General features: G+C 43.8%; 1 protein-coding gene across 6 annotated transcripts in view; it reads right to left on the reverse strand.

Annotated features, from left to right (window-relative positions):
• The window catches only part of AK8 (adenylate kinase 8), a 312,083-nt gene that overhangs the window by 108,612 nt on the left and 187,170 nt on the right, over positions 1–16,301 (reverse strand). For all 6 annotated transcript variants that reach the window (XM_073600536.1, XM_073600535.1, XM_073600541.1 and 3 more), the window contains one exon: positions 14,452–14,541. In XM_073600536.1, coding sequence (XP_073456637.1) covers positions 14,452–14,541 — 90 coding nt within the window. The remainder of the gene's footprint in view (positions 1–14,451; positions 14,542–16,301) is intronic.

Genomic DNA, 16,301 nt, shown 5'->3' on the forward strand with positions numbered 1-16,301 from the left:
GGCGGTATTGCGCTAAAAATACCGCCTGCAAACCTCCCCTAAACAGCCTCCGCTGTTTGTTCAGTGTGAAAGCCCGAGGGCTTTCACACTGAAGCGGTGCGTGGCAGGACGGTGAAAAAAGTCCTGCAAACCGCTTCTTTGGAGCGGTAAAGGAGCGGTGTATTCACCGCTCCTAAACTGCTCCTGCCCATTGAAATCAATGGGACAGCGCGGCTATACCGCGGCAATATTGCGGCTATAGCCGCGCTGTACGAGTGATTTTAACCCTTTTTCGGCTGCCAGCGGGGGTTAAAACCGCACCACTAGCGGCCGAATACAGCTGCAAGAACGACAGTACAGCAGCGCTAAAAATAGCGCTGTTGTACCGCCGACGCCCCCACCGCCCCAGTGTGAAAGGGGCCTAAGGGGAATCAGCACAGGTAGCAACTCTCTAACTGAAAATCTCACTAACTGACATATCAGCATGGACGTCACACCACTTCCTCAAACTCAATCTTTCTAAAACTGAGCTCATAATTTTTCATCCAGCCCATCCACTTATTCACTCCCTTGTTATCTCTCGCCTTGACTATTGCAACTCCCTTCTCATTGGCCTACCTCTCCGCAAGCTATCCCCTCTTTAGTCTATCATGAATGCCACTGTCAGACTCATCCACCTTACCAACCATTCAGTGTCCATCACTCCTCTCTGCCAAACCCTCCACTGGCTTCCCATTGCCCAACAAATAAAATTCAAAACACTAACAACATACGAAGCCATTTACAATTCTGCCCCAAGCTACATCACCAATCTTATCTCCAAATATCACCCAAACCGTCCTCTCTGCTCCTCCCAAGACCTTCTGCTCTCTAGCTCCCTTGTATCCACCGCCCATGCTTGTCTCCAGGACTTCTTCAGAGCCTCTCCCATCCTCTGGAACTCACTTCCCCAATCTGTTCGGTTATCTCCTACGCTGTCCACTTTTAGGAGATCCCTGAAAACTCATCTCTTCAGGGAGGCCTATCCTGCCTTCAGCTAACAACCAAATCTTCTACTTTCCTCATCAGTTCATCCCTCAGAGTTACTACTTTTTTTTTTCACCAGCCCCTCTCTCTTAGATTGTAAGCTCGCAGGACCCTTCTAACCCTCTTTATATTGTAAAGCTCTGCACAAACTGTTGGTGCTATATAAATCCTGTATAATAGTATAATCCTTGAGCTAGATAAGTGTTTAGTGGTTTCCGAACCAGGAGACCTAAACAAAGAGGTATCGTGCGATGTAGAACAAACCACCTTTTCTGGAAACCCAATGTGTAGCCCCAGAGACAATGATTTTCCAATTAGAGGAATCCCCTAGATGGGGATAGAAGTCCATATCAGCTGTTTGACAGGAACTACCTGATTTTTAGAGGCAGACACATAAGTCTTCCCAGGACTTAAACCCACAACAGCAAAGTAACGGGCTTAGGGTAGACCAAAAAGATATGGAAGAAGGGGAAGTGCCTCAGTGAGGATTGCCCTTCAACACGCAGTGCTCCTGCAAGGGTTGAGAGATGGGTAGATCCCTGGCTAATGGTAAAGGGCATTAGCCATGTAGTTGACCCCCCCTCCACCACCAAAAAAATGTGCTGGCTAACACTGCCTACAAGTGACCGACAGCTTTCATTGCCCACAGCCATTGCTTTCTTCACAGAAGGTCATCTGAGTTTCCCACAGTAAGAATACCACTAGAACAAAAACTGGAGCCAGCACCCTGAGAAGTGCTAGGGGTGACACTGAGGATTGAGAGACCTGCTATGTCTGAGAACAACCAGTAGTGATCCCAATTGACTGATCAAGCCAGGGAATCCCTCTGGAGAAGGAGGATGATGATGATACTGATGGGTACCAGCTACCACTAAGGGACCTACAAGCCCCAAGGGAAGAGAATTGGGAGAGAAAGGGTGGGGGCCAGGTTGAGATATCCACAGGATATAAAGTAAGAACCTGTGGATTGGGGAAACCCCCCCAAGGGGGCAAAGGAAGGTCTGTTAAACTGTGCAGTGGTACATGGTAGTAGAGGGTGAACAGGTGGATGCTGAAGAACCAGGCTTAGAGGGTCACGGTGGGTTTACTCCAGGAATGGGTGAAGATGGGTGGTACTCACCCAACCTTTCCTTAGAGTTCTTGCAATGAGGCAGGTGAATGCGCTGACCTGCAGTGATATCATTGATGATATCAAGGGTAAGTCCAAAGAAACAAAATCCTGTGAAGATCAAGTGAGTCAGTCGCTCCTTGGATACAGAATCTGCCTTCCAGCAACTTAAACAGAGAGCTCTGTGCATCTGTATGCATAACAGACCCATACAAGATGACACTTTATCAGGAAGGGATCCATTGTGGCAGTGGAAAGATCCCTTCTGAGGGATTTAACTCATACTGCCACAATTTTACAGATTAAAGTGATTGTAAACTCTTGCTCCCAAGCCAGCTCTGTGTGTCCAAAGACACACAGAGCGTGGCTTTGTACCGCCCCCGCTCCCTCCTCACTGACTGTAATTGACAGCTGTGAGAGGCAATGGTTTATGCTGTTGTCTCTGAGCCTATGAGGGGGAGAGAGCCGCTGCACTCGTTCACAGCGCTGGATTAAGATTGGGCTCTTGTAAGTATAGGGGGGGGGAGTTGTGGGGTGGAGCTGCACAGGGAAGGTTTTTGCATTCTCTGCATAAAAACCTTCAGCCTTTGGAACCACTTTAAGGTAAATTCCAAAACAGGGTGAAGGGCAGAGCCTTTCACCACAAAATGGGTCTTAAGGAGGAATTCTAGCGGTTAGTCAGTGGACAATTAAAGGTAAGAACACCTTCTACTGGCCTAGTGGCTTCCCTGTAAAGGTGGGTTATTGGCAGATCCATGGTGGGTATAGACAAATTCCCTCCCAAATATATCCAACAATCACTCCAGGGTCCAGGACCCTACAGGGTGTTTCCAGTCTGCATAGAGGGATACCTTGAATAGACAATGTAGCAGAAAGGTCTTTAGAACTGTAGGAGCTCTGAAAAATTCAAGGCTGAAGACAGTAGGCTGATCGTCTAGGTGCAGCATCGTACATAATGCATCAAAAAGGGCTGAAACAGTTTCTTGAATATCTGAGGTAATGCCAGCATTGTTAATTTAGTCGACTAAAATATTGTCTTCAACTAAGCTAACACCATTTTAGTCAACTAAAAAAAATTCAAATGACTAAAATTACATTTTAGTCAAAGGGCTATAATACGACTAAAACTAAAATGGCATTTTAGTCAAAGGACAATGACTAAAACTAAATTGAAATTTGACATAACAATTAACACTGCATGACCACATGAAAATAAGTAGGGGGCATCTACTAAGCTGCTGAAAGAAAAAAAATAAGAAAAAGGCATTTCTTAATTTTTTTTTCTTATTATTTAATATTTAATGTTGGTAATGTATTCAGGTAATATGTGCAATGGCATTACAGCCAATAGAGCAGCCCTCAAAATTTCTAGTGTAGAGCAGGGACGAACTGGGCTGACAGTTTCCTGGCTGATCGCTTCTGGCAGAAGTGGTGTGGCCATCAGAGCGGTTCGGAGGGGGGCACCCCACCCGGGCCACTCTGATGCCCTGTAAAAAAAAGGCCGCACCACTTCTGCCAGAAGCAATCAGCCAGGAAACTGTCGGGAGGAGAGTTGGTCGGATCACATAGAGTGGAGATCTCCCGCTGTGATACAGCTTGTATATGAAACGCCGGCCACTGTCAAACAAAGTCCTGCCTCTTGGACTGGTGCCTATGACAGACAGCACACTGGTCCAAGGCCAGTCCAGGTGGGGGGACTTTGACAGTGGCTGGCGTTTCATATACAAGCTGTGTCAAAGCGGGAGATCCTCGCTCTGTTTGATCCGGCTGACTCTCCCCTGGTTTCCTCCCTGCTGCTTTGATGGGCACTCATGAGGCTGCACTGATGGGCAATGATAGGCTGCATTGATGGGCACTGATAAGCATTGATGAGGCTGCACTGATGGGCATTGATGAGGAAGCACTGATGGCATTGATGAGGCTGCACTGATGGGCACTGATAAGGCTGCACTGATGGGCACTAATAGGCTGCACTGATGGTCACTGATGAGGCTGCACTGATGGCCACTGAAGCTGCATTAATGGCCACTGATGAGGCGGCACTGTTGGCCACTGATAGGCGGCACTGGGCACTAATGAGGCAGCACTGTTAAGCTGCACTGATGGGCATTGATGAGGCTGCATTGATGGCCACTGATGAGGCGGCACTGATGACCACGTGGTGGCACTGATAAGCTGCACTGATAAGGCAGCACTGATATGCTGCACTGATGGGCACTGATGGACACTAATAGGCTCACTGATGGGCACTAATGAGGCTGCACTGATAGCCACTGATGAAGTGGCACTGATGGCCACTGATGAGGTGGCACTGATAAGCTGCACTGATATGCTGCACTAATAGGCACTGATATGCCGCACTGATGGCCACTGATAAGGTGGCACTGACGAGGCTGCACTGATGGGCACTGATAGGCTGCACTAATATGCTGCACTAATAGGCTGCACTGATGGGCACTAATAGGCTGCACTGATGGGCACTGATGAGGCTGCACGGATGGTCAACGATAGGCTGCACTGATGAGGCTGCACTAATGGGTACTGATATGCTTTATGCTAATATTGTTAGAGTTGTTGTTAATATTTATTTTTGTAACTTAATTCTGCATAAAACATTTAACAATGTTGTTTCATAAGATTATTTACAAGGGCCTGTGTAGGGGCGGACATAGGGGTGGGGCAGGGTAGGAGCCGGTTGGGGCAAGTGGCAGTGAGTAACTCTTAAGGCCTGGCTAGTGGCTCAGGACTTGAAATTTTGAGCCCTGCAATAGAGGCTACAGTTTTTTGTTTATTTTATATTTTAAAGTTGCACTTCTATTTGTCAAAAAGCAATATTTTGAAATATTATGAAACTTGCAAAATCTATGTTTGTAGTGCATGTTCAAACCTTAACCACTTCAGCCCTGAAAGGATTTACCCTCTTAATGACCACACCATTTTTTGTGATACGGCACTGCGTTATTGTAACTGACAAATGTGCAGTCATGCGACGTTGTAACCAAACAAAATTGACGTCCTTTTTTTCCCACAAACAGAGCTTTGTTTTGGTGGTATTTGATCACCTCTGCGGTTTTTATTTTTTACGCTATAAACAAAAAAAGAGCAACAATTTTGAAAAAAAACTAACAATATTTTTTACTTTCTGCCATAATACATATCCAATAAAAATATGTAAAAAAATCCAATTTCTTTATCAGTTTAGGCCAATTTGTATTCTGCTACATATTTTTGGTAAAAAAATCCCAATTAGCTTATATTGATTAGTCTTCCCAAAAGTTATCGCGTCTACAAACAATCTACGAGATAGATTTAGGGACTTTTTTCTTTTTTTACTAGTAATGGCGGTGATCAGTGATTTTTTGCGAGGCTGCGACATTGCAGTGGACAAATTGAACACTAAGTGACACTTTTTCGGGACCAGTGACACCAATACAGTGATCAGTGCTAAAAAACTGCACTGATCACTGTATAAATGGCAGGGAAGGGGTTAACATCAGGGGCAATCAAAGGGTTAAATGTGTGGGTGTGTTTACTAACTGTGTGGGGGATGCTGACACTGGACAGAGAGAGACCTGTGTTCCTGATTAATAGGAATCTCAGACCTCTCTCTTTGTCTGTGACAGAACGATGGTCTGCCTTGTTTATATAGGCAGACCGCCATTCTGTCATTCCCAAGAATGATTGCGGGATGGCTGTTGGCCATACCCAGACCAGGGAGCGTGAACAACGTACAGGTATGTTGTTTCGAGCAGCCAGGCCGCCCTGCCGCAATATATGTGCGGTGAGTGGTCCTGAACTGGTTAATACCATAAATAATAACATGTTAATAGATTTTTACCCCAGGTGTATATAATGAGTTTGGCAATTCTAGAGAAATGCATTACAATTTAACTAAACCCATTCGATTTTAGTCCACTAAAATGGACTGGAGATTTTAGTCGACTAAAATACTACTAAAACAACTCAGATGACCAAAATACAACTAAAACTAAAAACACTATGACTAAAACTAAATTGAAATTTGATGTCAAAATAACACTGAATAACACTGATTGTCATGAGACTGTGATTCATCAAAAACAATCTTATCAAGGAGAGACTGCGGGCACCCTGAGTGTCAGTCACTGTAACTGTGGCCTGGCCTCTTTTAAGACTGCCCAAAGATCAGAGATTGACTTTGCAGGGGACAGTGGAGGAGTGTGCTTAAAGCCTCTGAAGTTAGCAGAGGCTTTAAGCACCAAGAAATTGGGTGATTTGTGTGACTGCAGTAGAGGTTCCTAATGATAGAGCACTCAGCCTCCCCTGGCAGCTAAGAAAAACTATGATGAAGTAGACCCTATACCCATAGGGTAGAAGGATACCAGATTACAGATGTCAGTGCACGAAGAAGGTAGAGAGTAAATGTTCCAAAAATAGTTAGGAGAGTGTGAGGTATCTAGATACAAACATGTTCCAACTGCACAATAGCGTTGCAACTAAGCTTAGTGTACAAAGCAAGTCCTTTTGTACTCAAAAAACCAATTAGCTGGGAGCCGATGAGGGTCTGAAAGCCAGACTGTGGTTGGGCAATATTCATGGAGCAGAGACTGGAGTTCCATGTTGCTCCTTTTGCAAAACAGGATTAGTCCCTCAGTGTTAACCACTCCTGTGGTAAAGCTGGTGGAAAGCTGGAAATTTAAAGGTGCCCGACATTACAAATAATGAGGTAGCTCCCAGTGTTCCATTAGATTAGAATAATTAGATTGGCCTACGCACGGATTGAGCCTTTAGAGGCAATGCCAGCAGCTCTCTAAGGCTAACTGGTTACCAGAATAGGTCTGGAAAGTGTTGAACTCAGTGTCCAGAGTTTATTTGCAGACTTGACCCACAATGTCCAATCTTGCAGGGTCCTGCACAGTACTGTACTCCAAAACCAGGCTGAGGAAAGGCCGATAACTAACATGTAGAGACCATCTCAAGCAGTAGCATGTAGCAAAGAATGTTGATCAAAAAAAAAAACTGAAGCCTTCGAGCAGATGTGCTTGCACTCCCCAGGTGCCCCTGGCACCTTCTCTATGTTATATTCATCCCTTAATTCCAGTGGTGCTCCGATTTCGCCTTCCTACATGTTCAGTTCCAACAGGACCTGTCTCCTGTTGACCTAGCGGATTGGAAAAAGGCCTGGTCTAGCATAGCCAAGTGCTCCTTAAATACGACCATTCTGGAGGCAGCTTACAAGGTCTTCTTCTTCTGGTACTGGGTCCCGGCCCGTATTGCCAAGTCAAATCAATCATACAGTGACATATATTTCCGGGGTTGCAGCGAACGAGGAGACGAAATCCATATTTGGTGGTCCTGCTCTTATATACTCTTTTTCATATACCTATCCAAAAGGACGTCAAATCAGCACTGCTTCATTGTCCGGTCCCGGGCCTATTTTCCTGCCAACAGAAATTGGCCACTTATTTATTCATTGCTGCCAAAGTGCATGATTGCAAAGGCTTGGAAAAAACCTGCTGTCACGTTTGCAGAAGTGAAGAGCATCCTGACTACCCTCATGATCAATGAGAAGATGACCAGTATCCCCACGACTCCCACGCTAAATTTCTTAAGGTGTGATCCCCGTGTTGGTCCTATGCTCTTCCAACCCTGCATCCGACTAGCTTGGGCCTTCCCACCTGATGTCATCCATTCCACAACCTGGGGAAACTCACTCTCTTTTCTCTTGCCTCTTCTTTCCTCTCTGCTTGCTTTTTTTTCAACTCTTTCGTTTTTTTTTTCCATCCCCTGGACTTGAGAGCCCCCACGGCATTAATCAGGAGGACTTTGTAGTTTGATATAATACACCTATGAGCACGTTCTGTTTTTAGTTCCCTATGGCTCTTAATCATGCTTACCAGGGGCGGCCCGTCCATTAAGGGTGCCGCCCCCCCTTTCCATCGCCGCCGCCACCCCCTTATTCACCTGTCCGGCCCCTTTAGGATGCCAGGCACATGAATTACAGCGGCTGGGTTTTTTTTTTTTTTTTGAAGCACCTGATTAGAGCCAGAGGCTCTAATAGGCTTCAAAATAGGGTGGGCTCCGGACGCAGAGCATTGCGCTTGGAGCCCATCCAGGTGTGTTAAATTAGCGGATGAATTATCGCTATTCTAACACTGAATCGCCTCTCTGCCAATCAAGAAGCGCGGGTGTGAGACACGTTTCCTGTTTGGCCAAAAGGAGAAGTAGGGGAAGGAGATACCTGCTCATGATGCGCGCAGAGGAGAGACGGGGAAGCCGCCCGCGGTTGAGGTAAGTGCCCTGACCGACTGACCGACCTGACCCTGGGGGGGTGGCGGGTGCCCTGTTGGGCGCCACCCCCCCAAAAAAATTACCACCAGCCGCCACTGGTGCTTACTATTTGTATCCCCTGCGTGGGATTTTTATGGATGTACCTGCCTATTTGCCTTAAAGGAGAAGTCCAGCCTGAGCTCATTTGGCTGGGCTTCTCTTACTGGTCAAAGGAGTGCAATTTTGCACTTTTGTGACCCGTTTTCAGCAGAGAGCGGTCTGAAATCTACTCTCTGCTGACGTCATCCAGATCAGTCCAAGCAGCACGTCATCCCGATTTCGGAAGTCTGGATCCGCCAGGTGCCTGCACTGATGGTTGTTCCAGCCTCTCAGCGAGCCTCTGAGACGGCTGCTACCCGCTTATCCACAGCTCAGCGCTCCAGTGAGCATGGAGGAGCAGAGCAGGCAACCTGCTGATTGACAGTCAGCAGCTCTTCGCTCGGGGAGGTGAGAGAACCGAGCCATCGGCGGTGTACATAAATTAATGTGTGGGTTGCGCTAACTTCTAAAAAATAATTAATGCCATACCACTTCTAATAACCAAAAAATTATATATATATGCACCTATTATCTATTTATGTGTGAAGTCCTTGTGGATATTTTTCATGCTAACAATTTATATATGTGCCCAAACTACACCACAATATAATACTCCCATATGGAAAAACGGAAAAGTGCAAGTGCCAAATATATAAAATATTGAAATATAACAAAATGTGAAAAAAGAAAAAGAGGGTAAGATTAAAAGTAAATCAAAAATTGTGTAATCAACTCAGTCCATTGAGTCCATACATAAAACATGCATGTGTAACAAAGTGCAGTGAATGTCCACAGTGAGTGATCTATTCCTTCCAATGGTGACGTTCCTAAGAAATATTTAAGTGCTTCCACTTCCACCATTACAGTGACTGCACCACCACTAGTGAAATGGCCACTCACCCGATATAAACAATTATGCGCCTTTGGTTCATTAATTTCGGATAACCACTCCCTTTTCCATAGGTCCAGCAGCAGCCTTCCCAAGCACTATACTAATGCCTCTTAGTTTGGGCACATAAAATTGTTAACATGAAAAATATCTGCAAGGAGTTCACACATAAATAGATAATAGGCGCATATATATTTTTTTTTTGGTTATTAGAAGTGGTATGGTATTAATTATTTTTTAGAAGTTAGCGCAATCCACACATTAATTTATATTTAACATCCAACCCTTGGGTGGCATGTATTTTTGATTGCAGCCAACTAGATTATTGGTTTCACACTTGTTTTTTATTTTGCGCCGGTAGCACAAATTTTTCTATAACATCGGTGGTGTACAATGGCTCTGTCCTCAGTGCAGAGGCGGCGGGGAACAGATGCAGCATTGATCCAATGCTGCATCCACCTAGGTAAGTATAAAACAGCAAAAAACGCCAAATCCATACTTCTTTAATAAAAAAATATTGTACCAGAAAAATAAAACTTAAGAACAATCGAAAAAAAGCTAGCACAAAATTGTTAGACACTAAGGGCCCTTTCACACTGGGGCGGTTGGCAGGCGCTATTGCGCTAATAATAGCGCCTGCAAACCGACCCGAAATAGCCGCTGCTTTGTCTCCAGTGTGAAAGCCCCGAGGGCTTTCACACTGGAGCGGTGCGCTGGCAGGACGGGAAAAAAAGTCCTGCTAGCAGCATCTTCGGAGCGGTGAAGGAGCGGAGTATACACCGCTCCTTCACCACTCCTGGCAATTAAAATCAATGGGACAGTGCGGCTATACCGCCGGAAAAGCGCCTCTTCTGCAGAGGCGCTTTGCGATGGTTTTTAACCCTTTCTTGGCTTCTAGCGGGGGGGTTAAAACCGCCCCGCTAGTGGCCGAATACCGACGGTAAAGCGCCGCTTACAATAGCGTGCTTTACCCCCCCCCCCGCCCCAGTTTGGGTCTAAGAAGAAAACATGCTGGATGGAGGAGGAGTTAACATAGGGTGGTCAATAGATCTTTTTTTTTTTCCAGTGTCCACTCCTCCTGTGGGTAACAATATAAACCAAGAGTATATGACTTCTGGTGTTTCTCAATGGTGAAAAAGAAGTAAGTTTAAGGTTCATGCACACGGGTGTATGAAAATATTCCTATCTACCAGGAGCTAGCAGAAAAAATGCAGCAGATAAAAGATTTGTTTTGGAGCGCAATTATGCGCCTTTATGCACATTTACAGATGTATGCCATTTAGAAATGTATGCAAACTCATTTTATTGGCTAGAATGTTTATTTATTCTGGCCACTGGAATTAATTTACATGCACACAGGTGTGTTTATGTACATAAATTATAGTAGTAATCTCCTTCCCAAATGGAGGGATTTTTTTTTATGCTGCTGTAAAATACGAACCTAAACGCCACAATGTGCTTGGACACATCGGCTGAAATACAGCTGCATTCAGAGGCATAAAAAAGGCAAAATGCCTCCAAAATCTGCGTTTTTTTTTTCTTTGCCTGTGTGCATGATGCCCAAGCAAGCTGGAAAATGTATATTTTGAAAAACTTGATGTAACTATAATAATACATGTTGATATGACTCTTATTGCACAGGTGGTACTTATTTCTATATATCCCTCTCCTTCTAAATACAAGGAAGTGTCTAAGAAAAATTCAAAATGGCTGCACTCTTGTCATCCTTGAATACAGCAATACCAGTTAAGGACCAAATGTTGTTAAGCTCAAGAATTAAATTGATAGATAATAAATGTGCCACAGTATATAGACACTACTTTTAGAATACAGATGGCCCCATGGAGGACAAACTTGCTAACAAATAGAATGACCTTTTCCTAACCCATATAAATCAACAATATACAGCACTGTCATGTTTATCCTCTCAAACAACGGCAAGGTTGTAATAAAGTGGGAGTTAACTGAAAAGGCTTTTTTTCCCTCTGTTTTCCTAGTAATATCTATAAAAATGGAGTAGCACTGCAGGGCTCTGAAAGCTAGTGAAAAATTAAAGTCAACAGATTCAAACTGTCCTATTTCCACTTCAAAAGAGCGGAAGGAACTGAGCTCTTCCCAACTCATCTTCAAACGCCCAGTGGCCTAGAAAGTTTCCAAGTAAAAAAAAAGAAAAAAAAAGGAAAATATATTTTTTTACAGTCTCTTGTTCCCCCAAGCGCTGTACCCGTTACTGTTGCTGCTGTCTCTCCTTCCACTAATTATACCCATGTGTGTCTATTAATCAACTGGTGAATTATTTACACAAGCAAGTGCTGTTAGCTTCTGCTAATACGCCAACTGCAAAGGGTTTCTGGAGTGGAGCGTAAGGTCCCCACTGAGCCTCTGGCTCCCTGCTTCCCCGTGCTGTATCCTTATTGCTTTTTTCTTTTACTTATTGCTGGACTGCCTTATTGCTCCCGCCCCTTCCACACACTTCGAGGGAGCATCCGAGGGGAGAACTTCACAGCACAAATCCGCAAGGTCAAAAGGGCTAGGTTGGTGAAAGGGCGCGTACTGGCCATTCAGAGGCTGGATTAGGGCTGAGCATTAGGGATCATCTAACTCACATTTTAGAAGATTGGATAGGGCTAAAGACAATTCCAAAAGATGAATATGGATGCAAAACAAATACAGTTCTCTGCAAAAGTTTAACTGTGCAGAGAAAAGTGAAACAAAGGTAATTATCTAATTCGCAAAGTATGAGCAGCAAAAATATCTCCGTATGTAGATAAGCAGACACATTTGTGGTAATTCAATAATAGAGGGCAAAATGCAATGTCTGCATGAAAACTTTAGTAACCCAATGGAAGTGAATTTTAGCTTTATGTAGAAGAGATGTGATCTGTGTTTGGTTGCTATGGGTTACTATACTTACCACTGCCTGGCAGGACAAGACTGACAGTGACATATTTAACATAAAACATGATGAAAAGAGCAACTCTAATGAATTTTAGTGTACATAAATACAATTTAATCTCCATTTTGTTGTATAAATAAAAGATAAGATAGTGTTGAGTGACTAGATATCAAATCTATCAAGCCTCAGAACTGCATGGGCCCATGACTTGGGAAAAATCACTGTACTATAAATTATCAATAGGTGATGCTTTAAATGCCTTTACAGCTCATCAGTGTATGGTCTAGTGTAGGGGCCTAGAATTATTGCTCTTACTCTGGCATGCATGGCAATACATCTTGTGTGGTGCAATCTTTTACATACATGTGTGTGCCTTATGTGTACATTTGTGTTCGTATGTCTGAGCACAGAGTGCTTTTATTTATTTTTATTTCACTATTTTATTAAAAAAAAAAGTACACTTTACATTTTTTAAGTTAGCTTCATTGTTATAACAAGGGGACTAACAAGCCCCCTATATAATAGCATTGGGCAGGTAGCAGGTTCTTTTTATGGAGACATCAGGGGTCAGAAACTCTATGCAGAAGGAATCAGAACAGCGGCGACCGGTCCATTAGGGGCGCAGGGGTGCCGCCCCTAATCTACATGCAGGGGCGCTGGACGCATGGATTTCAATGGTGTTTTTTTTTTTTTTGAAGCACATGATTGGAGCCTGAGGTTCTAATTGGCTTCAAAAAAGGGTGGGCTCAGGGCACAGAGCACTGCGCCCAGAGCCCACCCAGTTGTGTGACAATAACAAATTAATATTTGCTATTGTCTTCCCAATTCTCCTCCCGGCCAATCAGGAAGCAGGTCCTGAGACCCGATTGGCCAAGGAGTCTTAGGACCCTCTTCATGCTTGGCCGTGAGGAGAAGCAACGGCCGTGGAGCTTGGAAGAGTCGGGGAGCAGCTCAGCAAGCAGTTCTCTCCAGGCGGGAATCGGCTCCCTCTTTCAGGGAAGGCTCACCCGCAGCCACATCTAGCACATCCAGCACTACCCGCCGCATCGGACAGTGAAGGGAGGAGGAGGGGAGATCAAAGTGTCATTCCAGGACTCATCATCTGCCTCCTAAGGTAAGGAGGCCTTTGATCACCGCATCCCCGTCTGTCTTCGCGCGGGGGGGGGGGTTGGAAGTTGAGCGCCGTGGTGGTGGGGGGGGGGGTGCTCTGAAGCCATGAGAACAGTAAAAGTGATGAGACGACTCTAAGTCACCCAGATCACTTTTACAAAAACACTGGGAGGCAGCAGAACAACGCAGAAGCAGTAAGTGGCAGCAGTGAGCTTGTTTCAACCTCTTCAGTTTTTGGATGCACTATGTACATCTAAAATGCTGAACTAGGTAAAAATACAACATGGAGCATGGGGATCCATTAGAGATGGCGCTGCAGATGTGCAGTTTCTCATCCCAGATTCAACATTTCTGTTGCTTTGCCCCTATGCAGGGCAAAACAAGAGGTACACTTCCACAGTGGCCTCAGAAGCAGTTTATACTTACATTTCTTTTGCTCTCACATTATTCTGTTTGATGAAAACTTGGAAAAATACTTGGTATTTTCAGGTACAGGGAAGCATGTGACTCATTCCCCGATCTCATATGTGACACCACTGGTGCTTGGTGACTGGCTGCTCAGGAGCCCAGCACTGTCACATTGGCGCTCCAATTTTTGACTTGGAGTATTTATGGGGCTAAATATTTCTAGCTTTCCATAATGCTCCCACACTGCATTTCAGACTAAGTGAAAATTAGCTATCCTGCCCTTTGAATTTTACCAATGCTGAATATCTAATGCACATTAAAAAAAAATCATAAACTGCACATATAATATGCTTTACTGGAAACCTAACTTTCATGAACCTTTATATCAGTGACAAAGACAGTATTTGAAGCATCCTTGGATATCCAGTTCAGTGAACTTACACCCAGTACTGTACATCTAAGGCAGTGGTTCTCAACTCCTGTCCTCAGGGCCCACTAACAGGCCAGGTTTGCAAGATAACTGAAATACATCACAGGTGATATAATTTGCTGCTCAGAGATTGCAGTATTCTAGTCTGCATCTCCCCAAGGTAATACTAAAAATCTGGCCTGTTAGTAGGTCCTGAGGACAGGAGCTGAGAACCAATGATCTAAGGAAACATGGTGACTGAAAGTTCTGCTACAAACCTTGCTGTTCATTCTCGATATATGGCTCAATCAACTGTCCCAGCTTTGTCTGGTCAGCAACAACTTCTTTGAGCAGCTGGCCACAAGAAACTGATGGAATAAACACAGAGAAATACCATTTTATTAGCAGTAGTGAAATGTATAAAAGTTGTTTTATTTCTAGAACAGCTGAGTAATTTGTATTCTGCCTTTCAACCACCTGCCTCTACTGCTAAACTCAGAGAAAGCTGCTGAGAAATTTTCTGCTGATGTCCATGCTGAAACTGACACTTTCAGGAGTGTCAATCTTCAGGGTCTCCCATTGCTTTCACTGTTTCCTCCTGCTTCAGCCATTACATAATACAGTAGTGATGTGGAGTTCAGCAGGAAGAACCATTAATGGCTGCGGGAGAGCTAGGAGATTGACACTCCCAGAAGAGTCAGTTTTCCTTCAGACTTCAGCAGAAGATTGGTTAAACTGGATAGTTGAACTAGATGAACTTGTGTCTTTTTAGCTGTTTTTATTTATTTTTATTATCTCTTTCACGTATTGTTTTTTTGCGCAAGTCTTTTAATAAACTTGAGTTTTACATATTTCGCTATGGGACTATACCGATTTTATTTATCTGTGGAATACTTCTGATGGCGGTGGAATGACCGGGAAGGAGAATCCATCCTCAACTGGAAGCCTTTCTATGACTTGGAGGATATAGAGTATTGTCTGACCTTTTATAATTTAATGGTCCACTCCATCTGGCAAGAGGCTCCTTTAATTGGTGACAAATGGTGGTGTATACAAGTCTTTTCCGGCAGGAAGGAGAAGTGTGGGGACACTGAGAGTGACACAACAGTTGCTTAATACATATTTTTACTCTCTGGAACTTTCATGTTTGTTTATGTGGACTTTTACACTGGACTTTTTCTTTAAAAATTTCTTTTGGAATGATAATAAGCTTTTTCTACTAATATATTGGCTTTATTGCACATTGGCATATGCTATTATCGGTTACTCACATTTATATACTTATGTTAAGTTGAGATTCACTTTATTTGTAATTTAGCGCTGTTCTTTATGGCATATTATTGTGTAGCACTGCAAAGCAGGACGTAGAACCTTGTAATGTAATGAATAACAATGGCTTCCCAAATGCACATATACAGTTTAAAACAATACATAGAAACAAGGTTTATAAAACACATGGATATTTCTTTTACAAAAATAACTTATGCAGCTTAGTAAATTGACCCCAATATGTGGACTCCAAGGTGAGAACAAGTGAGCAATGGTGGTTTGATCTCCTACCTACACTGAACACCAATGTAAAGAGACAATTTCCAATGAAATCCAATGTAAGGAATCACTTCTAAACTGACCACCAACATAAAGTGACACTACACTGTTGCCAATGTAAGAGGCACTTCTTCAGTGATCACCAAGGTAAGGTTGACCAGCATTGACCATAAGGGGGCATTTCTCCAGTGAGCACTAATGAAAGGGACCGCAACACTTTTTACTGTCTGTGTTTCTTGTCTAGCCATTATTTTTGGAATTAATATTTATTAAATTTCAAGATTATTTCTGCAAATAATTTTGTTGCATAGAGCAGGGGCATTCTTAAATGACGCCTTCCTCTACATAAGATGTGAAAAACCCTAGGTACACTGTCATATTGTGGAGGGGATGGGGCTAATCACAGGGGTTGGGCTTATCATTAGTGGTAGAAGAGGCAGGGGTGTACCATAAAGTGATATTAAAGCGGAACTAAACCCATTGATTTAACATTTTCAAAAGACAGCTGCATTCCCGGCACATGCCGGATTGTGGCATTGGTTGTGCTCTCAACCAAACTGTCAAACCATTAAATGGCTGG

This window comes from Aquarana catesbeiana, linkage group LG09 (assembly GCF_042186555.1).
Source record: "Aquarana catesbeiana isolate 2022-GZ linkage group LG09, ASM4218655v1, whole genome shotgun sequence".
Taxonomy (NCBI): domain Eukaryota; kingdom Metazoa; phylum Chordata; class Amphibia; order Anura; family Ranidae; genus Aquarana; species Aquarana catesbeiana.